This window comes from Acipenser ruthenus, chromosome 28, assembly GCF_902713425.1.
Source record: "Acipenser ruthenus chromosome 28, fAciRut3.2 maternal haplotype, whole genome shotgun sequence".
NCBI classification, from domain to species: domain Eukaryota; kingdom Metazoa; phylum Chordata; class Actinopteri; order Acipenseriformes; family Acipenseridae; genus Acipenser; species Acipenser ruthenus.
The window spans coordinates 2,061,274-2,085,937 of NC_081216.1; the positions used below are offsets into that span (position 1 = coordinate 2,061,274).

Genomic DNA, 24,664 nt, shown 5'->3' on the forward strand with positions numbered 1-24,664 from the left:
CAAAATCCCACACAGGACAGACAAAAACAGGTAGCACTGAGGAATGGACAGAATTCCCCCATTTGCAGAACAGGACCACCCCCCCACCTCTCCAATAAAAAGTACAATATAACCAGAAGGCAATAGTAATACAAAAAAGAAAAAAAAAGTGTATATTAAAATATATATATATATATATATATATATATATATATTTAATATACCTAGAGCAATTAATCCGATTTAGGAGCTGGACAACACCACTATCTTGCAAGCGCTCAAACACACACCGCCAAGTGTTTCCCTCCCTGCAAAAGTGGTTACTAAATCTGCACACGCACTGCAGCCTGAACTCAAAAGGCACGCTACCCTGTACAAAGAGCTGTACGAATCGAGACACGATGGGCATCGAGACATGAGGAGTCCAGGAATGAACTGCCTGCTCTCCACTGGTAGAGGTGAGCTTTTAAACACCTCCCTGCAAACAGGCGTTTGTTTCTTTCGTTTATGAGAAGCAACCTGCAGCGCCCAATAAGATTCAACGAGACTGCATAAAAAAAAAAAAAAAGCAACGTACGCCCTTATGATCCTAAAACAGACCTTTTTTAATTTTTATTTGCCTCAGCTTCAGAAGGTTTTTTTTTTTTTTGCATTTTCTTCTCTGATCCAGAAATTAACATCTTCCTGTTGGAAGAGGGACATTCACAAAGGGTTGGAGGAAATGCATGCAAGAGAGCAATACGCTACACTCCAGCAAAGTCATGAGAAAATATTAATTACTCAGAACAGCAAAAGCTCCAATCACAGCCCATTAAACTAGGGTACCCTCTCATCATTACAACAACAATTAAAAGGGATTAACCCTTTATTTAGGAATTATTTGGGATATACAAGCCATCTGGCAATGAGACAATTTTAGATTTGTTCATTAGGATCTGATGCTGTACATGCGGCTATGGTGAGTATTTTAACATAGCAATCACCACTCCGTGTAAGACAATAACTATCAGGAAGAGGGGTTGAAATGTATAGCCAATCTCTTTGCCAAAAGGTTTTAATTAAACTCCCCCCAGCTACCAATGCAGTTTGCCATTCCTTCAATGCATTTGTGAGACATACAATACCATCTTTAAAAATTAAATTTCTATTTTATATCCCTTAATTATAGGGTGCTGGATGATTCCTCCTTAAGAATAAAGAGTGTGGCTAGAACAGAAGAGAACATATTTTATACAATTGTTTTATTTTTTTCCTTGTTAAACAAAAAAACAAAAACTAGTTTCCTGAACACAGGGAACCAAACCAAAGATACCAGTCTAAGATGTCAGGCGTGTCTTTCTAAGAAGATCAAGTTGACCATCTCCTCCTTTGTTGTCTGGCCTCCCACCACAAATTTAATAAATCAAAAAAAAAAAAAAAAAAAAGAAATTGGAATAGAATTTTGTTTTAAACAAGATGTTTTTTGTTGAAAGTACAAAAAAAAAAAAAAAAAAAAAAAAAAAGCCTGGGGAATGTTAGATACCATTTTATTTGTTCACGGCTGTGGAAAAATAGAACCTTTTACACGTGCCTCATTGTTTCTTTCACAAGCTCAGTAAGTGTTTTTTTTTCACTTTTTTTTTTTTTATTAAGTGCAGTAAAAGACCAATATCACAATTTATCAATTTTAATACAAAGCACAGAAAGACCACTGCTATTTCCCAAAAGGACAAGCTTCTTTTCAGATCTATTTAACTGCTTTTTTTTTTGTACACCACAGTCCAAAATATTACCTGATTTTTGTATCGTTTAGTAAATTCTTTGGCACACTACTTTTGTTTGGATTGATGTATTACAAGTGGGACCATTTCCAAAGTGCTATCTGTTAAATTAACTGCATTTTGTATATTTCAGCTTTTATTACTTTATTTATTTTTTTCGATCCCTGTGTATCTTCAGAAAAAAATGTAATTCAGTTTGATATTTCTAGACGGGGAAGAACAGTTTTTCTTTCCGATTAACTTTGTCCCCAACAGCTTTTAACCTTCAAATGGAAGCTCTGAACATTCGTCAGTGATTCTCCTACAGAAGAAAAGCGACTTAATTTTTCAATTTCTCTTGTGCTGCCATTAGTTGACTGGGCTCTAAGTTTCTGAAATGCGTTCACTAACTTATTTGTGATGAGTTGTTTCTATTTTTACTTATTTATTGTTTTATATATCGATGTGAAGAAAGTAGATACCTCCTCACTCACACACACGCACTCTCAACTGGAATTTACCCTTACAAACCAGCTTGCAAGATACCCCATGCATAAGCAGCACAATGGTTTAACGAACAGTTACAAGAGCAGGGCTAGGGAATCCAACTGTTTCTCATTTAAGCTTTCTTCAACTCCAGCAGCAAGTCCCCTTTACAAAAAAAATCTTCTGTTTATTTATTGAAGTTTTTATATTTTCAAATCCAGGATTTGCATTCTTCAACAAGAGTCCCGTCAGTTTTTTTTTTTTTCTTTTTTGGAAAAAAAAATATATATCCTCAAGTTTGGCTGTTAATTTATAGTTTTGGTGAACCTTTTGTTTTGAAAATGTTCCTTTTTCGTTCTTGAACTGTTGCTGGTTACAGCTGTCCACAGTTTTTCAATTGAATTCAGCATTTCAGCGAGTGGACACGCTGCCGAGGCTATGACGGCTGCTGCTGGAATAGTATTCAGAAGGTGGTGTGATTCCAAGCCTCACTCACTCATTCTCTCACATTCCCAAACACTCATCATCCGTGCACACTCCTCACTTCTGCTTCAATTTTTGTTCTCTCAAAAGATTGGATAATTCCAGTGGGGTTCTCTCAAGACGTTTTCCCCAATGGTATGAAATCTGAAAAGGAATTAGAAAAAAATTACCGTCTTGCAAAAACATTGTATACGTTGCATTTAGATGAGAGAACTACCGATGCTGTAATATACCGTTTTTAAACAATTCTCCCAACTCAAATTATACTTCCTTCTAGTATAAAACTTTCTGTTACATGGCATGTTTTAAACCTGTGGCTTTTCCCAATGTACTTTGATGCATTTATTGCATTATTGTGGGCTTCATAAATCCAGAAGTTATCATCTTGAAAACAGACTCACCAAGCCTGATTCTTTAGTTTCCGCAGCTCCTTGGTAGCCCATGTAGCGAGAGTTTTAGTTTTGCTCGTCTTTGATCTCCTGCCCTCAGTTAGCAGTTCATTAATCATAGGCCTCACCTCCACTAACTTCATGACATCTTTACCAAACACTGTGCACAGATCACTGCAGGAACAGAAGACACACACGCGTTGAGTTCTGTTACAGAAATACTAAAACTGGAATTCAGTTTAACCTTTTCATGCATGAAATATTTTTAAAAAACTGGGGAAAAAAGAGTTTGTACACAATATATAGTACAGACTAGAATAGTGTTTAATTTTTTTTTTTTTTAAATGAATTCATCCCTATATGAGGTCACCATGAAAACAATCTGGGTCCACAAACTTCCAGGTAGAGAGGAGCAGTCCAACAGCCCCACATACCCCAAGTGACAAAATACCCAGTACAATCTGCAGTTACCTACAAGCCTGAAAAAGTGTACGTGTAAAAGCTGCTTGCTTGGGTCTGCCCTAGCTCAAGATGATTTTTATATGAAGTGTCCCCATCCTCCCCCTTACCCTATAAGGCCAGCAGCATTAGCCACTACTCCATCGGAGTGATCCTCATCTTCTGCAACGTGGTGAATGAAGGAAAGAATGAATTCTACACGAGGCTGCACCAACATCACATCCGCTACAGACAGAAAAAAAAAAAAAAAAATACATAAAGACTTGAATGAACACAGAAAAAAATCCCAGATAGGTGCTTTTAATACATTTTGAAATCATTTCAATAAAGTTTCACATTAATGCAATGTCGTTAACTATTTATTTATATATTTATTTTTAAAAAGGTGTCCGATAGCGAACGTTTGTGTCTGGTCTCGCAAAATTCAAGGTAGAGATGAGCAGTCCCGCTGCTTCACAAACCCTAAGTGAAAAAGACCAAGTATAATCTGTGATGACCTAAAATCCTGCTTGCCAGGACTCTGAGCAATAGGAGGAACGGTCGTCACTGCTGGATTAAAAGGAGACTCCAGCACTTACGATGCACATTTTCCTGGTCGCCTTTCAGTCCTTGAATGATGCCCGTGTACGCTTCCAGACACCCCTCCCGCAGTTCATTCAGATAATCCACCATGTCATAGTCCGTCTGCAAAGAAAGTCAAACAGTTAGAACTGATCATGGTTTAGGTTCACCATTGTCACAATCATGAAGGGTTCTGCTCGTGCTACTGAAGGGCATCCCAAATGTGTTTGTGGGATTGAATATGAAACCGTTGCATTAAAAACAGAAATTCTTACTCCGGTCAAGGATACTGTGCCATCAAATCACAGAAATAAAATGAATGCTTCACAACCAAATTGAACCAGCATGCAGTACGACTGGTGAATGTTAGGGGTGAGGTAAAAGAAATTGCTACACCAGGACAGTCCAGAGCAGCTGAAACATGCTGGGTTTTGACACTGCATCACTGTCGAGGGTCACCAATTTGAATTGGATTTCTGCATGTGCAATGACTTTGCTTATGTCCCGAGATTATACATTCATATCAGGAACACACTGTCTGGTCCCAAAAAAAACTAAAGATGTAGAGATCAGCAGTACTAACCCAGAGTGGGGAAAAAAAAACAAAAAAACAAACTGAAATACAATCTGCGATCAATTAAAATTATGGATTGCCAGGACAGAGTAATGGGAGGAACAGTCGTCAAGGCATTCTGAATCCGTTCTAGAGTTGAAAGTAAGACTCCCCTTGCATACTAGTGTGACCCATTACTGGTTTTATTACGAGTTTAATAAGACTCACCAACCTGATTTGTTAGCTGTGGTTAACCAAGCTCGTATTAAAACCTGGAATGGGTGAAACTGCTATGCAGGAGTTTAGTCAGTAAGCTCCTCTCACCTTGTCAACCTGTGCTTGGGACGCCTGCTGGAGAGTGTCCAGCACAATCTCAAGGTACTTCTTGAACTCTCCACCGATGGCCAGGGCAATGTCACCAAACGCACAGAGAATCTGGGGCTTCACAGACCTGTGCACGTTCTCATTCTGAAAAAGAGGTGGGTGGGAAGAGATGAGATTAACACTAAACAGACAGCCGTTCAGTAAATTCAAAATTGTCTGCAACAACTTATGATGCATTTGTCTGGTCCCGCAAAATTCAAGGTAAAGACAGGCAGCCCTGCTGCCTCAGTACCCCAAGTGAAAGAGACCAAGAATAATCTGCGATGACCTAAAATCCTGCTTGCCAGAACTCTGAGCAATAGGAGGAACGGTCATCGGGATACACATTCAATTTATTATTAAATTCATTCGAGCACTAAATCCTGCTTGAAAAAACTTTGAGCAGATGTAACTTTTACCAAAGGAATTAAACTTTGGATAATAAAGCCAGGCTACAATTTACTCATCGGAGACTATACTGTTGCATCTTGCAACGGTTACACAAGACCTTGGTTTTTCCATCTGAGCCTTGTACCCTACGAACAGTATCCAATCAGTTTTACCTACCCCCAGGTTTTCCAGCAGTAGTTGCATGATCTCATCGCAGTGTGGCAGAATATTTGTCATTAGAGCTCTGCACAGATCACAGACTAGCCCCACTGCCGCCAAGCAAACCTGGAGACGCAAAACAGGAAGGTGAAAGCAAATCAAACAAAAATAAATCATAAAAAAGCACCATGTAACTGAATGTAACTGAATGTAGTGGATAATGTAACTGAATCTAGTGGATAAAAGAAAACACACTGCACAGTAAAAAAAAAAAAAATCAAAAGTAGACATTGCCTTAGTAACCCAGAAAGAAATGGCCTATAAAAAAAAAGTATTACAATTACCATTTATACTAATCTTATACACAGTAAATTGTTTTCAAAACAGATGAAATGAAAGTTGCATCTTGCCCAAAGCTACTGACATCACGGTTTTTGGTAACCAAGGTTAAATACTGTGAAGGCGCTGCTCTAGTAAAGCAATGGAAATAACACTTATTTGCTCTTGAAATTGTTCGACACACTGGTGGTTAACTAGAACTTTCATTTCTACATGTACTCCAACTGAAGACTTTTAGGAGAAATTAGACTCCAGTGTCTTACCTCACTCAGCATGTTAAAGTAACCTACAATCACTAGTGACTAATGCAGTGTTTGACACCCTAGTCACAAACAGCCCCACAGACCAAAACCATTAATTCTACACATTGCGCTGCAATAGGAAATCCAGCCTCATTTCCAAACTGGGATCTCTTTCAACAGAGCTATGAAAATTAGCCTTTAGTTTAATGTAAAAACTGTCTTAGACCAGTGCAATTAAATGAGATCTTACCTGATATTCTGCATAATTTTTCAGCCCAATACCTAGGAAAGGTTTAAAGGCTTCCATGTATTTCAAGAAATCACTGCCCAAGACTGAGGAAAAAAACGCTATTAGTTGCATTTCCCTGTACATTATACTAAACTGCAAAAATAAAAATTAACAGAAATATAGGAATTTAATTATATTGTCTGGTCCCGCAAAATTCGAGGTAAAGACAGGCAGCCCTGCTGCCTCAGTACCCCAAGTGAAAAAGACCAAGAATAATCTGCGATGACCTAAAATCCTGCTTGCCAGAACTCTGAGCAATAGGAGGAACGGTCATCGGGATACACGTTGTACATTTTATCAGACACCAAGTAAATAAATACATTTAACTGACAAAGAGGCAATGGGAAAAGAGAGCTTGCTACCTTCCACAAACACACAATAGATTTCAATGGAGGGTTAAGCCTGCTCTCACCTTCGACAAGAGTGCTGACCGCCATGAGCGCGTCCTCCTGCACCCCCCCGGACCCTGCGGTGCTCTGGAACATTCTCAGCAGAGACGCCATCACCACGTCCGAGATCTGCAGGGCGTCCTGGTGCTGCACCTTGCGCAGAACGTTCTAGAACACAAAGGGGAATCTCATCAGGAAAAAAAAAGGCAAGCTCATGCATGGCATTGATCAGGCGTGTCAAAACTCCAGTCCGAGGGCCACAGGGGCTTCTGGTTTTCATTCCAACTTAATCTTAATTAACATAATTCATCTAATTTGTTCAATTGGACATTTCATATTTAAGGTATTTTACAGTTGATGATTTTCAAAAATGCACCCGATTCAAGGTGCACTACCTATAAAACACCGAGGTCTGGAGAAGTGTTAAACTAGCCCAATTAAATCAAACAATTAAGCCAATTAATAAATTGAGAGTTCGGGTAGAACGAAAGCTGTAAGATACTGTGACCCTCCAGGAACCGGGTTTAACACCCCTGGCATTGATATATAAATGGATCTGAAATCTCTGTGTGGCCAAAGTTGGCCCTTCCACTCCTGGTCTTTGTTCCAACCCTGTTCTAAATTGTTTCATTAAATCAATTAAACCCCCACCCAGACCCTGAAGTTCTTCATTCTCATTTTAGATAAAACCTGGAATGGCATGGCCTTCCAGGACCGTGACTGGACACCCCTGCTTTATACAGTAAAAAAATTTAATTCACAAAAAACGGACTGATATTTTGCAACTGCTCATTTAAAGTCATCCTTGTGCATTACTGCAGCTTACTGGCTGGTAAAAGAAGGCAATTGCTGTGTTCAGGTCACCCCAAACAGGAAGAAAAAAAAATTCCAGCTAGGGAACAATTCACATCAAATAATAAAAAGCACAACCATGCAGTGTTTATAAAAAAAAAAAAAAACCCACACACGGTAATCTAATTTCCCCTTGATTACACAACTAGAAATAAGACTGGATTTGACAGGGCAGTACCTCCTTCCTAGAATGACTTTGCATATCCACCAGCTGTATTTCCAATATAGCCGTTTGAAATCAACACTAACAAACTGGTTTCATCAAGAAATTCCAAAGTATGTACTGCAAGACAGAGGCATCCATTCTTTCATCATTAATACGGGTCACAAAAAAAAAAAGTCAGGGACTTCATGTCACAGGTTTCCTAGTTGATGATATTTAAAAAAATAAAAAAAACCACACAGCACACACAGTAAAGCATTAATGTTGGCGTTATCGTGTTGTGAGCAGCTGAACCAATTCCTTTGGGTCGATGACAAGCAATTACCGCCTCCATCAACCACTGTCAGAATGATTTGTTACGCTCACCTGAGAAACCCGAGTCAGCCCCACTGCATAACAGGGATTTCACTGAAATGTCAGCTAGAGGCATATTCAGTAAACCAACCAGGGTCAATTCCTGTTTTCCAATTCCTTTGAAAAAAATCAAATTCCAATTCCTTCGAAGGAGATTTGAAATTAGATTTGATATTTTAGAGACAATTCTTGTTCAACTGCTTTCATGTAAAGCTAATTTAATTGACCAACCAACAGTGACTTCAATTTAAAAGTAATGGTTTTGCTACTGTGAGAAGTTCATTAAAACATTGAAATTGACCGCAACCAACATACTGAATATTCATTCAGATTTGTCAGGGGTTTTACTTGATGATTCTTCTCTCCATTAAAATAAAAACACACAAAATGGCCTGACCGGGAAAGCAGCGTTAGCAAAACTGGGAACAAATAACGAGCTGCGGTTTACTGCACAGACCTTTTGGCTAAAACAACCAAAAAAAAAGTTTAAGTTTCTTAGGAAAAATTATTTGCTTTTGAGAGCAGATTTAGCAGCTTGGTACCATTTCTACAGCTAGAAAATAGATGCAGACAGTTGTGTGTAAAGCGGTCTTGTGTGGCAGAAGTACCAGGACACAGTTGTACAACGACACGAGGATAGTGCTGGAACTACAAAAAGGAAACATTTATATTCATTATTAGACACAAACTTCTGAACCGTAATAAGCACCTCAAAAGGAGATCACCACGAGATGCCAAACAGTAGGAGTTTGTCTAAACTGGCACTGGGCACCCCTATAGAAGCATGAGACGGTCAGAGATTGAAATGCTGCCCAACTATGATGTTGCCATCAGGGCAGGCTTGGCAATGTGGGGGAAGTTAACAGTCACAGCTCGTGCTAGCCCTATATTCAAACGTGTTTTACATTATACATACTCTCCCTGCTGGCAATTTGTGATACATTTGGATGTGCAGCTCAAAAACTATATTGATCTCTATCCCAAAAGATCCTAAAATAGAATTTAAGACCTATACAAGCACTCTAGTAAAATTATAAAAATTATAAGTCTGAACAGTATTACCATGAAAGGGCTTGACATTAATATAAAATTGGCCCTCCCTTTTACATGCATGCTCAGGCAAAGAAAGTAATAGTCAGTCTCAGATTTTTTTTTTGGTAAGTTCTGCATCACACGAATGCATCAGCGTGGTGCATGATTTCTCCTCATAGACCTCACATTGATATAGGATAGTGGTTTTCCTTTGGGATAGAATGACACACTGCTTAAGTTTACTTGTGTTTTTTTGACAAGTGACAGATAGGCAATAAAACAGCAAAGTCCAGCAACACAGGGTGGAAGGTTTAGGATGTACTCTGAGCACACCAACCTAGTCTTGCTCTGTGTATAAAAAAGTACTCTGTTTTGATTTGAGAAAAAAAAAAAAAAAAGCTAACATGATCCGAAAGTGCGATCTTACCTGGAGCGTGGCGCAGAGCAGAGACTGCAAGTCGTTGAACTGGATTCTGTCGGATGTGCTTTGAATGTGAGACTGCAGGCAAAGTAGTGAGAAAAAAAAGTTACACATTTAAAAATAAATAAAAACAGATCTCAGCATCAGACAGCCTCCATGGTACTTCAATCTAGGCCAGTCCTAATCCATTCCAAGAAATCACTGTTCCATTTACATAATTAAGCAGAATTACATTATTTGTAACCCATTTTTAAAAAGCATTTCTCAACACAGACCAATTGCTTTCTGTAGAGCCAAAAAATAGGAACACATTAAAAAATATGGGATTTAGGCCTATACAAAATTATCTACTGCACTTCTACAAAAGCTTGTCACACATTTAAAAAACTTTATTAAACAAAAAAAAAACCCACACCTCTTGAAATGATCGTCTGGTCTCGCAAAATTCAGGGTGGAGATGAGCAGTCCCGCTGCTTCACAAACCCCAAGTGAAAAAGACCAAGTATAATCTGCGATGACCTAAAATCCTGCTTGCCAGGACTCTGAGCAATAGGAGGAACGGTCATCGGCAATTCAACTGGGCAGCAGTTGTGGGCTATCGAACGATGGCTTTAACAGCATTTTAGTTTTGGAAACAGGCCCAATTACTCAAACTCATGTCTCCCTTTCGCTTTAGGATTGATCATAATCCATGTGAATGCAAACCAGCCTCGATTCAACAACATTCAGTTGAAACGTTTGTCAAATTATGCTTTACTATTTCTAAAAAAAAAAAAAAAAAAAGGACACCACTATCACTCAGGACACGCTGCGTTCTGTCTGTACCTCCATCTGCAACACTCGCTGCAGCCTCTCCATGATGACTAGAGTAGTTTTCTGTACAGCTGGGTAGCAGTCCTTCGCACTGTTCTTTACAATCTCCATCAGGGCTTCATACGCCGCACTCCTCAAATTGTTCTGATGTCCATCAGGCCTGAAATATATTCAGCAAAATTGTGTTTTATATTACACAGCCTCCCCTGCTGCCAATTACTTGCAAGTTTCATGTGCAGCTCAAACCTATTTTAGTCTCAATCCCAAACGTGCAGGTCCTAAAATTGCAGTAGGGAACTATTTTAAGAACTGTAAAAGCACACTAGCAAATTATAAAAAATGAAAAAAGCCAGAACATTTAACATTGCTATGAAAGGGTTTGACATTAAAATTGGATCCTCCTTTTACAAACATGCTCAGGCAAAGAAAGGAACGGTCAGTCAGATTTTTTTTTGTTAAGTTCTGCATCACACAAATGCATCAACGTGGTGCATGATTTCTCCTCATAGCATAGACCTGACATTAAGCTACACAGCTATGGCCAAAAGTTTTGCATCACCCTATAGAATTAATACATTTCACTTCATAAAAAGTTGAATGAAACCTGCTGAAAAAATGTTACACTAAAACACATAGCAATTACATATCGCTTTGTAGTTTTCCATATACTTAAACTGACAAATTGAAAAATGCGACATTTCGAAATCTAACATGAAATACTGTACTGCTGTTATGGCTTCCGGTAGACTTTTGCTATACCATTTTGTAGTTTCTTTGATTACGTGATGTTAAATAATAAGATCTAAATGTATTTTTTTTTTTTTTTTCAAACCATAATTCTAGGTGCTACAAAGCATTTGGCCATAACTGTAGGTAAGTTTTGATGACTCCTCGCTGCAGGAAAGCTCAAATAAATTCAATTTCAAACATTCCAGTCACTACACAAGGTAGAAAGTTTAGGACATAAAGACTTGTTACATCTGCCAAGGAAAAACTGACACCTGGTGTTCCAATACATCTTTCACAGCCTATGCAAGACTTGCGATGGACACACAATACCCCCCATACCTGTCTGTGGTCTCCAGGAGTTTCTGTACGATCAGCTCAAACGAGGAGGATAAGCAGTAGGTAGCCGGCTCCTCCTGGTCATCGGCCACATCAGCAGCCTCATATGCAGCTTCTGCCAAGCTGGAGAAAGCCTGGAATAAAACAGGGTACAGTCAAATTACTGACAGGCTTGGAAACGATCAACAGTTAAAAAAAAAAAGTCACAATCTGAACCTAGCAGACCAGATTTTAGGATCCTACACATCTTCAGAACAGTCATCATTAACACAACTTGATTAATTAATTGGGATTAGATTTATGTATCCATTAGAACTGGATTAATTTAATAAAGCTGTCTGCCCCCCCCCCCCCCCCCCAAAAAAAAAAGACACAGAAAGCAATCCTAGACTCAGCAGGGACTAGATTTTAAAATCCATATACAATGTGTAACTGACAAGGTCAGTTTTACAAAGAAAGCACAAGGGCAGTCTGCTAGCTTGCAAGCTACGTTCCTTCTAGAAGAAAGGTTTTAGTAGAAATCCACTAAACTAGTCTAAAAACTATCAAAATGACCGTTTCACTTGATAGATACACACACACACACAACCTGACTTACTAGACCCCTAGAAGTGGTTTGTGGAACTGGCCCCTGCTGCTCTGCATATAGTTTTGGCATAGTTATAAACAGTGTTTGATGACAGTCCAGCTTCTTACCCAGCACACGTTGGAGGCCACCCTGGGCTCCGCACCCAGCCCGTCAATCAGGCACTGCAGCAGTGGAGCCAGGTAGACCTCGTTGATGGCGGCTTCCGGGAGCAGCTCACAGATTCGTCCCACCGTCCAGGCAGTGGTGTCCCGGACCACCACACTCTGATCCTTCATAAGCTCAATCAGCGTGGGCATGGCCTGAAGAGACAGTGAAAAACCAGTCCACAGGTTAAAGTACTTCTTCATGCAGAAGAAGTACTGAGAAACTGGACGGTGTTCTTATGATGGAGCTTATTTTGGTCTTTGGAAACCATTGGAAAAAAGGGGTACAAGAGGTTCCAAGCACACATCTGAAAGCTGGCTAAAGAAAGTCATTGCAGGTTACATCATGATATGCATCAACACCTGTTCTGATCACAATGGTTTACTTCGTATGATGTACAATACGATCAAATGAATGACTACCAATGTATCATTCATGGGATAATTTATAATAGTATCAGTATTTATTAATGCCTTTATAAAAAAAAAATTAACTTATTAAGCAAAACACCTAGTCAGACACAGATTTTTTTTGGTAAGTTCTGCATCACACAAATGCATCAGCGTGGTGCATGATTTCTCATCATAGACCAGACATTTGTTTAGAACCCCAGAAATAAACCGATTCCCCATTGGTTTAAAACACCTACAGAATTTTATGAGACATTTGGTTTTAGGTGTCAAGTCATGATCTTCATCACAAAAAGTTATTAATTGACACACGATTAACCCTTTAAGGTACAAGGGACGTGTCCCACAAATCAATTGATCAACTTTCTTACCGGTAGGTTGGATCTGCTCATCCGAAAATGCCTGTTTCCTCATCGCGATACTAGAGTCACCAACATATTTAAGAAGAAACCGTCTACACAAGTGCCCAATTCCTGGTGTACCTTAAGGGGTTCTCTGTTCCAGCCCTTGGTTGCTCACCTGAATGACGAGCGGTTTGAGCTGGTTGAGCTCCGGCCCCTCGAGGATGGACCCGAAAGCCATGACGGAGGCGTCCCGGTACCTCCAGTCAGGGTGCTTGATGTGCTCCTTGATGAAGGGCAGCACATGGGGCACGACGTCGTCCTCGCAGCAGGTCGCCAGCAGCATGAGGCACACGCCCGCCGCCTTGCAAGGGTTCCAGTCATCATCGTCATCATTCTCATCCTGCAAACACACACAGGCGTTACAGCAGCACCTGACACACTACACTGTTAGCTCACTGAAGCACTCACTACCACCAAAAGACCCTCGTTATATAAAACCTTCTGTTCCAACTTCATTAGTAGTGATTTTATACATATCAGGGTATTCTTTGCTTTGTCATTGCCCCCCTCATTCAAAATCGTCACACTTAAACTTTAATTCGCAAAAACAGATGGGGTTTTTTTGGTCCAAAAAGGGAAAGCTAGTTAATTCATCACCGACTTCAGCAGAGGTTTTCTTAAAAAAGTGTGTATTAAGCAAACGGCTAGTCAGTCTGAATATTTTTGGGGGGGGTAAATTCTGCCTCATACAAATGCATCCGCATACATAGACCAGACGTTTATATAAAACCTCTGAAACAGAGTTTGATTTCCAATGTGTTACGAGGAGTGTGTCAGCTTGCAGCACAACAGTCTGATGACAAGCGTGGTCTTTACCTGTTTAGTCAGGGTCTGTGTGAGGATGGGCACCAAGTACTGAAGCGCTCCTTTGGCATAGAATTTGCTGGTGTGCTCTGGGGGTCTTCCTTGCTCAGCTGCCTGGAGAAAAGAAAAAAAAAAAAAAAAAAAACAAGGTCCACCATAAGTCTATGCAGTTTGTCAAAGACTATATTCAGATTGTCCTTTTTTAAACACTTGATTAAAGGATACAGCTGTAAGTTGAATGCCTGGTAAATACAATTTAAAATTCTTGACTGAGCCCGGAAATGTTCTGGCATACGGTATTCTCAGCATTATGGAAGTAGAATGCATCACTAATTATTCAGCGTGGTGCATGTTCTTTCATCATCGACCACTGATCAACTAGGAAAATTCCCCATTACAGGAGAAATATGCTTGTCTAAATGCACAGTATCTGAATATACTACTTTCCTGGAACTTAACCAAGGGTCTGTAAGATAATGGCAATAATTATAGAAGTATTTACGATGCAGACACAAGTTGATCGCTACCTTTTTTAAACTCACTTACCTCGGATGCTTCAATAGCCAAGTCCATCTCCTCATCACATACGTTTGACCAGAACTCAATTCCTTGCAAGGCCACCTCATCAATGTCACTCTTCATTGCTTCGATTGTAATCTAAGCAGCAGGAACCAAATATAACACGAGTACAACACCAAGAAGATGCACATATGTTACAATTTACCTAATCTCTTAACCTGAAAGTTTCAATTCATCTGCTACTAGTGCAAAAAAAAAAAAAAACTGATTAAGAAACACATTTAAAAAAAAGTCTCATTGATGAATCTTTTTGTTTTGTGATTTAAAAAAAAACAAGACAAAAAAAGATTCATCAAATTAGACTTTTTAAATGTGTTTAATCAGATTTAAAACAAACAAAAAAAAACTGAACTTTTGATAGGACGCAAGTCTCAGTTTCAAAATCTTTACTGCATCATCTGAAGTCAGCGTGGTGCATGATTTCTCATCATTGACCTCAGTAATGCCAAAGAATTGGTGATCAATGCCACTCATTAGAACTTACTGCAAACAGAGCTGGACCCATGTATGTCTCCATGTACTGATAATACAGGGACATGATCTTCACCAGGTTCTGCAAGGCAGCTACTCGGACCTTAAATTAAAAAAAAAAAAAAAAAAAAATCAGTTCCATACAAGAGCAATAAAATAAGAGTTAACTATATGATTTTAAAAGGGCTAGAATGCTACTATTAAAGACGAAAACACAATAAAAAAAATAAAGTGGCAAAGTAACAAGTAAAAAAACAAAACAAAAAAAAAAATACACAACCAAAACATGAGGTACTCACTCTTGTGTCTGGACACTGCGTTGCTTCACAAACTACCTGCATAATAAAGTGTCTTTCGGTCTGAAAAACAAAGAGTCAACTAATTAAATTGCAGTACTCTTTACCGTCCCCAAAATTAGTTCCCGCTTGCTCTAGAAGACTACTGAATTGTCAAGTCTCAGATTGTTTTTGGTTAATTTGTGCATCACACTAATGCATCAGCGTGGTGCATGACCGTTCCGCATAGACCAGACGTTTGATTTAGACAGCACAGGTATTCAGTATTGGCATTTTAATGACACACTTGCTATAGCAACACTTCTACAAATAAGTTATATAGATCAATTCCTTTGGGAGCATCAAGTCAAAACTAAATACACAGAATGACTAATTTAAAAAATTCAGGCCAACTTAATATTTGTAAGCTACTCATTTCAGAATCAATGCTTGGAATCTTTGAAAGTCTATAAAACTCTTAACACAATTTCATTAGCTAGCAATCACATTCAATCAGTTTGAAGAGTGTTCCCAAAACATTAGGCAAGCAATTAGATCAGCGGTGGACAATTGCAGTCCTGGAGGGCTGGTGTGTCTCCTGGTTTTTCCTCCAACTGTACCCTAAATTACTTAGGCCGATTAAGTGCTTACTAGAAGCTTAATTGGTCCAATTAATTAAATTTATGGTACAGTTGGAACAAAAGCCAGAAGCGACACCGGCCCTCCAGGACGGGAATTGCCCACCACTGAATTAGACGGAGCAAGGATTCAGTCTGTGGAAACTATTAACAAGTCTTAGATAAGACTGTATAACACACATGCACAAGATCAATTATAGCATTAACAGTTTACATTATTCACCTGCTTAGGCGGCTACATAAATTTAGATTAGATGTCACTTATGGTCTTTAAAAGGGGGCAGAGATGCCTAAAGGCAGGCATCACTCTGACAGTATTCACTAAGGGGTACCCCTGCCATGAGAAGCGACAGCTGTTTTTTTTTTTTTTTTTAGCCTTTTACAGCACTGAGAAATCACCACGGACTGCATCCAATACCTATCCGTTTTTACCCAGGGAAGACCTCTGGAGGTCGATTCAACCCAGATGCCTCTTAAAACAACTGCAACGTTCAATGGCAGATCAGTCTTAAAATCAATGCTGTAATACTTCATCTTGCATTTCCTGAATATACACGAGCGTCAGCCTGTACCTCTTTGTCGAAGTTTGCTTTGGTGAACTCCAAGGAATTGAGCAGGGCGTTGGTAGCTGCCAGTTTGACATTGTTGCTGGGCTCCTCTTTTCTCATGCCCTGGATGATGGCCGTTAGGATCTGATTCGCATTGTCCTGCAGCTGCTCTGGGTCCTGAAAACAAAAACAGGCGAGATCTAGGATCAAAACAACCACATGGAAACAGAATTGAAGCAGCTTCATAATGCCAGAGGCTGTTGGTATTTTCCAACACAGCAGCTGCTCCCTAGACAGTCACATTTATTTTTCAGTACTTACAGTAGGTAATAGATCAAAGTGATGAATGTCGGGCAAATGGTGTTTAATTGTTTCAAGAACGCAGCCTGTTATTCATTAGATAAATGTTACATATTTGACCTGCTAAATAGATGTATACAGTTAAGTCATTAGCTTTGGGTTTTCTTTCTTCAAGATGGTCAGCTTCAGTCTGTTTTGATATCTTTACTGTATCAAATAAGTCAGCGTGGTGCATGATTTCACTCATTACATTTTTTTTCCTTTCTAAAAACAAACAGTATTGCTACTTCAAACCTGCAACCTTAAATTTTGCCTATCACCGTACAGGAGCGTAGGTCTTTCAGTTTCAATACAAATCAAGAAATGCAGCAAACCAAGGGGGGCTTTAAGCATGGTATGCATCAACTAAAGCAGTGGTGTCGAACTCCAGTCCTCCAGGGCCGCAGGGTCTTCTGGTTTTCATTCCAATTATATGGTCTATAATATTTTTCCCAAGGTGTTTTATAGTCGATTTGAAAAAACACCACTTGATTCAAGGTACAATACCTATAAAACATTGAGGCCTGGAGAAAAGTCTTAAATGTGTCCAATTAATCAAATAATTAGACCAGTTAAGTAATTGACAGCTTGGGGTGGAACGAAAGCCAGAAGACACAGCGGTCCTCCAGGAACCGAGTTTGACACCTCTGAACCAAAGGATCAGAATAATTCCTCATCCTTGGCTAAAGGCCTGCAACACAAAAACTACTGAAGCGTCAAAAGAGCAACTGCTTACAATGTCCTGGCAGATGTACCCAATGGCTTCCAGTGTTGACTCCTTCATGTGTTCAGTGCTGCTGGGGTCTGTGACATTTGCTACGAGTTGGGGAACGAGTTCAGGCCACTGGTTCACTGGGATCTCCGCACAGGCAATACCAGCCACGCACTGGGAGGCTGAACTGGGCCTGTATGTTTCTGTACCCAAAGTTTGCAGCACCTGTAATTAAATAATTACATTAATAAAAAATTAAACCACTGAAAACATGATATCTGCTTTTACGGGTTTTTTTATTTTATTTTACAGGGGCACAACATGGCTATTGTGAATTCACTTTAAAATAGGTAGAGAATGTGATTTGCAGTGCGATATATTACTTATTTCTTAGCAGACGCCCTTATCCAGGGCGACTTACAGTCGTAAACAAATACATTTCAAGAATCACACAGACTACTACAAGTATTAATACAATTAAGAGCAAGATAAAATACACTGACTTCAGTTTTAGTAAGTACAAGTATATTACAAAATACAAATCAATATCAGAGCAGATAACAGTGTCAGAGCAGATAAGTGGCAGTGATAGTGACATATACTGGATTCTGACGAGTCAACGCCCCAGGGGCGTAGAGTTGATGTTAAGGCAAAAGTGGGGGAGGGCATTGACTCAAGACATGGGCGAAATAAGCAATATTCCTGTAATATTTAACACTAGCTAGATTACATTTAGAATTAGGCATGTTTAAAATTCAAAAGGCACAGCACAGTTATGTTCAAGAATCAAGAAACGCAGTTAACGTTTATTAAACGGTGAAACACAAAGGAAACGGTTTGCCTGAAGAAAGGGTGCTGCGTAAGTCCACTGTAATGTCATCCTACGTTTAGAAATAGGCATGTTTAAAATTCAAAAGGAAAAGCACAGCACACAGTTATGCTAAAAGAATCAAGAAGTGCAGCTAACACTTAACACTAGAACCTCCACGGCAGTTATTTTGACAGTTTTAAATATTAAATTATTCTGCGTGTGTTAGATACTTGGTTGTCCGTTCTTGATTTTTCTTAAATACATGTATTGGATACCCTTGATGGCGTTTGAAAGGCAGGATCGCAAAAACAACAAGGTATAATCCCCTCTACCTTTGACTGCCTTTTACAACACATGTTTTAATTTTGAATATACCCGATTTTATTTTGATATACAAGCCGGTTCTCTCTACAGGACTTGACAGCCATCAATTCCTTTGTTTTGTACAAGGAATGCACAGTGGAAAATATCAGTAGGAGAGATTTCATCTTGAAGCTAGCTACAGCGCCTCAGCAGAAACACTTCAATCAGAAAACTGCAAAGCAGCAGGCTGCTGCAGCTCAATCTGGATTCTGTGCTGCACCGAGTGATTGACACACACAACTTAATTTTTACAGTTTTTTATGTAGTTATGCCTGTTTACACACTGGTTTCTTTTGAAATGTTTATTAGTTTTTAATTTTTTGAAGAAGTGCTTTATATATGTGGCAAGTTAAAAAATAACCTCTTTTATGTTTAATTGTTCATTTAAATACCCGCTTCGGCTGTGCAGATGTTTGATCTGATCTTTCATTTTAATACTGATGTCGTTGGACAGCGGTTTCAGGTACGAGTATAACCGCGGCGGTTCTAGTGTTAAATGGTGAAATACAAAGTAAAGGGTTTGCCTGAAAAAAGGGTGCTGCATAAGTCCACTGTAATGTCATTTTAAATCCTCAAAACACAAAACCTTTAAAGCTTAAGTCTATAAAAAAAAAAAAATTGTAGCTTAACAGGAAAGCGTAATCAAATCGGACTGGGAGTCTGTATAGGTCAGATCCAAAAAGTGCTTACAATTTATTCAATCAATACACAGAGCAGCTCCTGTACTGCACAGCTCGTTCTACTCACTTTAAGCGCGAGATTTGTAATATCAGGCATTATTTGAGCTTGGTTATTTCTTTTTGCGCATGGTTATTAGAAACTTTGAAAAATTCACACTCAGCTAAAAGTGGGGGTGTGGCGATAGTCCAAACATGGGCGTTAACTCAGCAGAATTTGGTACAATCAAATGCACAGTACACAATATAGCCTTATCACCCCTGGGGAAAAATGTAGTTAAATAAAGCTACTTGAAATAGAACTATTACTGCATTTACATAACAGGAATAAAGAGACTTGGCAGTAGACTGGTGGTCAATTACAATTGTAAATAAATGTAATTACAATGCAACTGACAGTAGATGAACCTTAGCACACCTGCCTAATTTTAATTATACCATAAAGTGTATAGATTACAATTACAATGTGCATCGATTTGTCATTTGATCATTACAATTAACAGCATTTCAGAACCAAATTAAGATACCCCCAGTACGGCTTCCATTACATCACATTAAGTGGCGAGACACTAAAACTTTGTCCAAATCAATACCAAAACTGAAATTCCCTTTGGTTTTTGGCATGCATCAGTAATGATCAGTGCCTGGTTTCACATCCTCAACGAACAAGGCCAGCAGTTCAAGTTAATCAACCCTCACACTTTCCCAATTCTAATTCCAATACAAACAAGTATTTGCATAACACTTTTTTTTTTTAAACTAAATGATCAGACTATGAAAGTAATATGGCAGTGGGTAAATGACTTATTTGTTTTAGCAGAATTACCAAAACTGCCCTACCCAGCAGCCTGGGACAGTAGGGGGCAGCAGTGTGGAGTAGTGGTTAGGGCTCTGGACTCTTGACTAGAGGGTTGTGGGTTCAATCCCAGATGGTGGACACTGCTGCTGTACCCTTGAGCAAGGTACTTTACCTAGATTGCTCCAGTAAAACCCAACTGTATAAATGGGTAATTGTATGTAAAAATAATGTGTAAATAATGTAATTATGTAAAAATAACCTTTTGGTTTACTTACATAGTTCTTGACTTCCCTTCGTGCGTTGGCGTCGATGGCGAGCCATCTCTGCTGGTACTGCGTTTTCACATCAGGGTCCTTGGAAGTCAGCGAGTTCTTGACCTGTAGGCCTGCGGCGACTCGGGCAACCTGGCTGTTTCCTGGGTTTGCAAGCACTTTGGAGAGTTCCACAAGGAAAGTGGGCTACAAGGACACAAACAAGCAGCAAGTAAGCCTTCAGTAGCTTCTCAAAGGAAACAAGGGCTTTGTGTTTGCACTGGTGCAGAACGCAAAGCATTCCAAACCGTGTCCAAGCGCAACTGTCCTCTTTATTAATGAATGCTCCCCCGTGTGAGGCTGTGCTGCATCCATTTCGAATAAGGTAACAAAACATTAGTTTAAAAACTTTACTTCGACTGTAAAACATTTTCCGGGCTTGACATTAAGCCAACCTCATTTTGAAATGTTACTTATTTTGAATAGCTGCTAGTTAGACAGAAGTAAACCCAAGCAGAAAACTGTGTTACATTAAGCTGCCAAAAAAAACTTTACGAAAATGACCAAAAGTGTAATGGAATGTAATCTCGTACATGAAACAGATTTAATATTGTTTAGAATGGCAAGCAGTAGTACTGGACTCCCTGTGCCCTGAAGTACATTGCATGTAAATGCACCCAGCACTTCAAACCATCCCCCTCCAGAGCTTGAGAACCTGCTCACCAAAAATGCACATTTTTTAAAATTCAGCTTCGATTTATACAAAGCCTGGGGGCTAAAATAAACAATGGCCATCTCCAGTCTCAGACTTCTGGTAAATAGATTTTTTTTTTTTTGTTATGCATCAGGTACTGATCAACATTCAACACCTGGTTTCTCATCCTTGACCATATCAAGCCAGCATGTATTAACTATTTATATTTAAAAAAAAAAAAAAACCTGAACAATTAAAAAGGGGTTATACGTTTGAAAGTGACAATCATAATGCCCATTACTGTATGCGCAGCTTTTAAGAAGCACCCTGTGAAGCTACCAGTATTTCTGGATTTCAAAGTGGCTGGTAAAGATAACTCTGTGGTCTGGAAGGTATTTAAAAACACCTTTGACTTTTTTTGCATTACATTTTTATTCTGGTGAAATTCAATTTTATCATCACACAATAGCCTACTGCTATGCCGACACATAGTCAGCATACTTTAAACCACGCAACGGGAGAATCAAACGCCTGTATAATTTCACAAAAAGAAGAATGAAGGAGGAACAATACTATAAGAAAGAGCCAAGAGCAATTGATTCGTTACTTTGTTCCTCCCAGACAGCACATGGGGTTCAACAAGCGCCTTGCAAATATATATTGCTTAATGAGCCCTCAACCTACCCCCTCCGCACATAGGGCAAAATGTAATGTGAAATGCTCTTCACATTACAAGGAGTTTTTCATATTTTAAAGCCGAGGAGAAAAAAATAAAATAAATGAATGCACAGTGGCTTAAAAACTGGTTCCAGGAAAGTTGAAGGCAGCTTCGCTGTATGACGTCTCCCCTGGTTGCCATACAATGGCCTGGATGAAACCTAGTCTCCTGAAACCAATTTCCAAACCACAAAGTGGCTTCATGTTCCCTCATCTTTAGAAATCACCACACACACAAATGCTTTGTCATATTTATCATGATGCATCAAGGAAGAAAAACGAACCTTTTAACATCCTGGAAATCTGGAAAACGGTCAAGGGTGTCTTAAACATGTCTGATTTGTGATTTAAGATTAATCTTACCACATGCCCTGGACGCACAGAGCCGTGAAATCTTAATATATCGCCCGCTATATTTCTACCGCCTACACCCGCCCGCCAGATGCAATACACTCCCACATGGCTAAGAAACAACCCTGTACCCGGCAACCTAACAACCTTGCCCCCCGCCCTCAACAGGCGCTGTCATTGGTCAGAAAACTGGCTCTATAGGAAATCCGGTCTCCTCACAGAGCCACATGGGTGTCAATCATGCAGAATTGCCGGCAACCTTAATACTAGGTTGCACCGGCATGGCGTTTTTATCATTCAGGCCTCCCAGTGTAACGGAGAGCTTTAGTAGCATTTTAATTATTATTTTTGTTTTAATAAATATCCTGTACGTTACGTCCCACACGGATGCGTGCAGTTTTTAGCAATACATACCAAGTTCTCAATAGCCGCCTGTTCCAGAAATTTCTGAGCTGCTTCCAGTTCAGTGCGATCTAAAAAGTAAAAAAAATAAATAAATCAAAAATTGTTAATTACCAAAGCGTTTTTGTTTGAGTATGGCTGAGGGAAACCATCGCAGGTTCCCAAAATAAATGCGAAATGGACATTCATCCCCGTTGTATTAATATGTAGCTAACGTGTAAACGTCTTAGCTATAGTGTATTATCATAAGAGAAATAATAACCAGATTTGTTAAACGCTATATAATAATAATAATAAATAATAATAATAATAATAAAGACGCAGAAGACCGGCTATATTTTTTTAAATAAATTTACTCCAGGCCTGTTTCAACGCTACATCAGGCACACCACGACATAAAATCCTTTGCAATTTAAACACTCGTGTATCAAATGAAAACTACAGAAATAGAAAACACATATTGAACAGTTAATAAACCAAGCAAGAGAGAATGCGAGTTAGAAGAATTACGAAAGCATCTCGTCCCGCTAACGTCCTTTAGTTTTACAGATGCTACTTACAGCATTGTTTTTAATGGTTTTTAAATGACGGCAACCCATCATTTGCCCCGTTTTCAATATTTTTTTAAAAAGTCTGCTTAGGCCGATAAAAAAAAGCCAAATTATTAACTAAAATCAGGTCAATTGTTAACTACCAATGCAAACGCCACAATAAAGCGGTGTTGCAAAAACACACCAAACTTAATAATAAATACCGCTAATAAAACTTCAGATTAAAATGCCCTGTATTGATATTATAAAAGTATTTATGATCCACTCCTGGGGGGGAAAAAAAGCCGGTTCGGTACTGGAAGCAGGCCCGAATCCTTCCGCTCCCTCCCTTTTTTTTTTTTAAACAACTTCAGAGTTGCGGTTTCGTTTCAAAATAAACCAGGGCGTTTCTGATCTAATCGAATAACCCGCGAATCCCTGACAAATACAAGGATACCGTGACAAACGGTATACTTTTTTTTTGCGGTTTATAATTACCTGGAGAGACGGTTTTTTCGAGGATTGTAATAAGCTCCATTCTGCCCGAGCGTTATCCACCACCACAGAAACCGGATTATTTTATGTACTTATACAATCAATATGCCATCAAAGGGACGAAACGGAAAACAAATGAAGCAATACGATCCCCCCCCCCAACTTGTGTATATATTTTTTATAGGTTTGTATTTTATTTTTATCATTCAATAGATATTTATTTTTCTCAGAGCGGCGGTTGCTGCTCGCTCTCGCGCTGCTGTCGGAAGGGAAGGAGCCGGTTTACTCACTAGCGGAAGGATATCATGCGCCGCCGCACAGACAAAACCCTCCCCTCCGCCCGGGCGCGCTCCCGATCTCCCGCGCACCTGCGCGTAAACCCCTCGACACGTGTGCGCGCACTGGTTGATACAGCAATTATGTTACTTATACCAGAAATAACATTTTGATGTCGAAATATCTTTTTTTTTTTAAATCAAAAATAGAATTATTGATACCAAAATAGTACCTTTTGTTATTCTGATATCAGAAACACGTTTTTCTTTAATATAAAAAATAGAATTATCAAAATTAGAAATATCATTTTTTTTTTATATAAAAATGGAATTGTTGATATCAAAAGATTGAGTATTGAGTAGTTTTTATTTTTACTTTGTTGCAGTTGAAAACACCTTGCATTTAGGGAAGGCAAACGAACTGTACAGCCAACCAGGTCTGTCAGGTGCACAGAAGGGTACGCAGTGTGAAATAGTGTTGTTAAGAGTATCCATATGGGTTTATTATGAACGTACTTCAAGTGAAATAGTAGAAGGGGTAATGCAGTTAGCAAGGCGCGTATATCATGCTTCTGATCTGCTTTTTTAAATTGTTTTTGATCTTAACTGGATCTGTGTTATAGTAATGCAAATGGAAATGTACTGAATTCCAAGCACTTTTATTTTTAAAAAAAAAACACGACTAATGGTATATTCCAAGGCTTCTCAACCCTGATCCTGGGGACCCCCTGTGTCTGCTGGTTTTCATTCCAACTGAGTGCTCAATCACTTAACTATACCCTTAATTGAACTAATCATTTGCTTAATATTATTTGACATTTTGCATGCAATAAAATATCCTTTTTAAATATGCAGTTGCATCTGGT

General features: G+C 39.0%; 1 protein-coding gene and 4 non-coding genes across 5 annotated transcripts; all 5 read right to left on the bottom strand.

The window, feature by feature from the left end:
• Positions 1 to 1,488: 1,488 nt before the first annotated feature.
• On the bottom strand, positions 1,489 to 23,826 carry LOC117435129 (importin subunit beta-1-like). Its single transcript, XM_059003278.1, has 22 exons — positions 23,527 to 23,826; positions 22,511 to 22,569; positions 20,359 to 20,541; positions 17,458 to 17,658; positions 16,407 to 16,559; positions 15,221 to 15,280; positions 14,935 to 15,024; positions 14,418 to 14,528; positions 13,884 to 13,985; positions 13,183 to 13,407; positions 12,217 to 12,408; positions 11,524 to 11,654; positions 10,468 to 10,615; positions 9,649 to 9,720; positions 6,844 to 6,988; positions 6,393 to 6,475; positions 5,580 to 5,687; positions 4,974 to 5,117; positions 4,114 to 4,219; positions 3,646 to 3,760; positions 3,089 to 3,250; positions 1,489 to 2,831 (listed from the first exon to the last, which is right to left on the bottom strand). Coding segments are annotated over exons 1-22 (2,631 nt in total). The 5' UTR covers positions 23,567 to 23,826; the 3' UTR covers positions 1,489 to 2,830.
• Positions 3,939 to 4,081, bottom strand: LOC117435210 (small nucleolar RNA SNORA79). Its single transcript, XR_004549142.3, has one exon. It is a non-coding gene; the product is annotated as a small nucleolar RNA SNORA79 (small nucleolar RNA).
• LOC117435207 (small nucleolar RNA SNORA79) lies at positions 5,209 to 5,350 on the bottom strand. Its single transcript, XR_004549140.1, has one exon. It is a non-coding gene; the product is annotated as a small nucleolar RNA SNORA79 (small nucleolar RNA).
• On the bottom strand, positions 6,566 to 6,707 carry LOC117435206 (small nucleolar RNA SNORA79). The gene has a single exon (XR_004549139.3). It is a non-coding gene; the product is annotated as a small nucleolar RNA SNORA79 (small nucleolar RNA).
• Positions 10,068 to 10,210, bottom strand: LOC117435208 (small nucleolar RNA SNORA79). Its single transcript, XR_004549141.1, has one exon. It is a non-coding gene; the product is annotated as a small nucleolar RNA SNORA79 (small nucleolar RNA).
• Positions 23,827 to 24,664: the final 838 nt, after the last annotated feature.

Bases quoted from the DNA above. Each gene is read 5' to 3' on its own strand.
- LOC117435129 (XM_059003278.1), bottom strand. From the start codon at position 23,566: ATGGAGCTTATTACAATCCTCGAAAAAACCGTCTCTCCAG. The intron at 16,560-17,457 runs GTAAGCAGTTGC...TTTTGTTTTCAG, and splicing joins GGTACATCTGCCAGGACATT to GACCCAGAGCAGCTGCAGGA. The intron at 6,989-9,648 runs GTAAGATCGCAC...TTTGTGTTCTAG, and splicing joins TGCTCTGCGCCACGCTCCAG to AACGTTCTGCGCAAGGTGCA.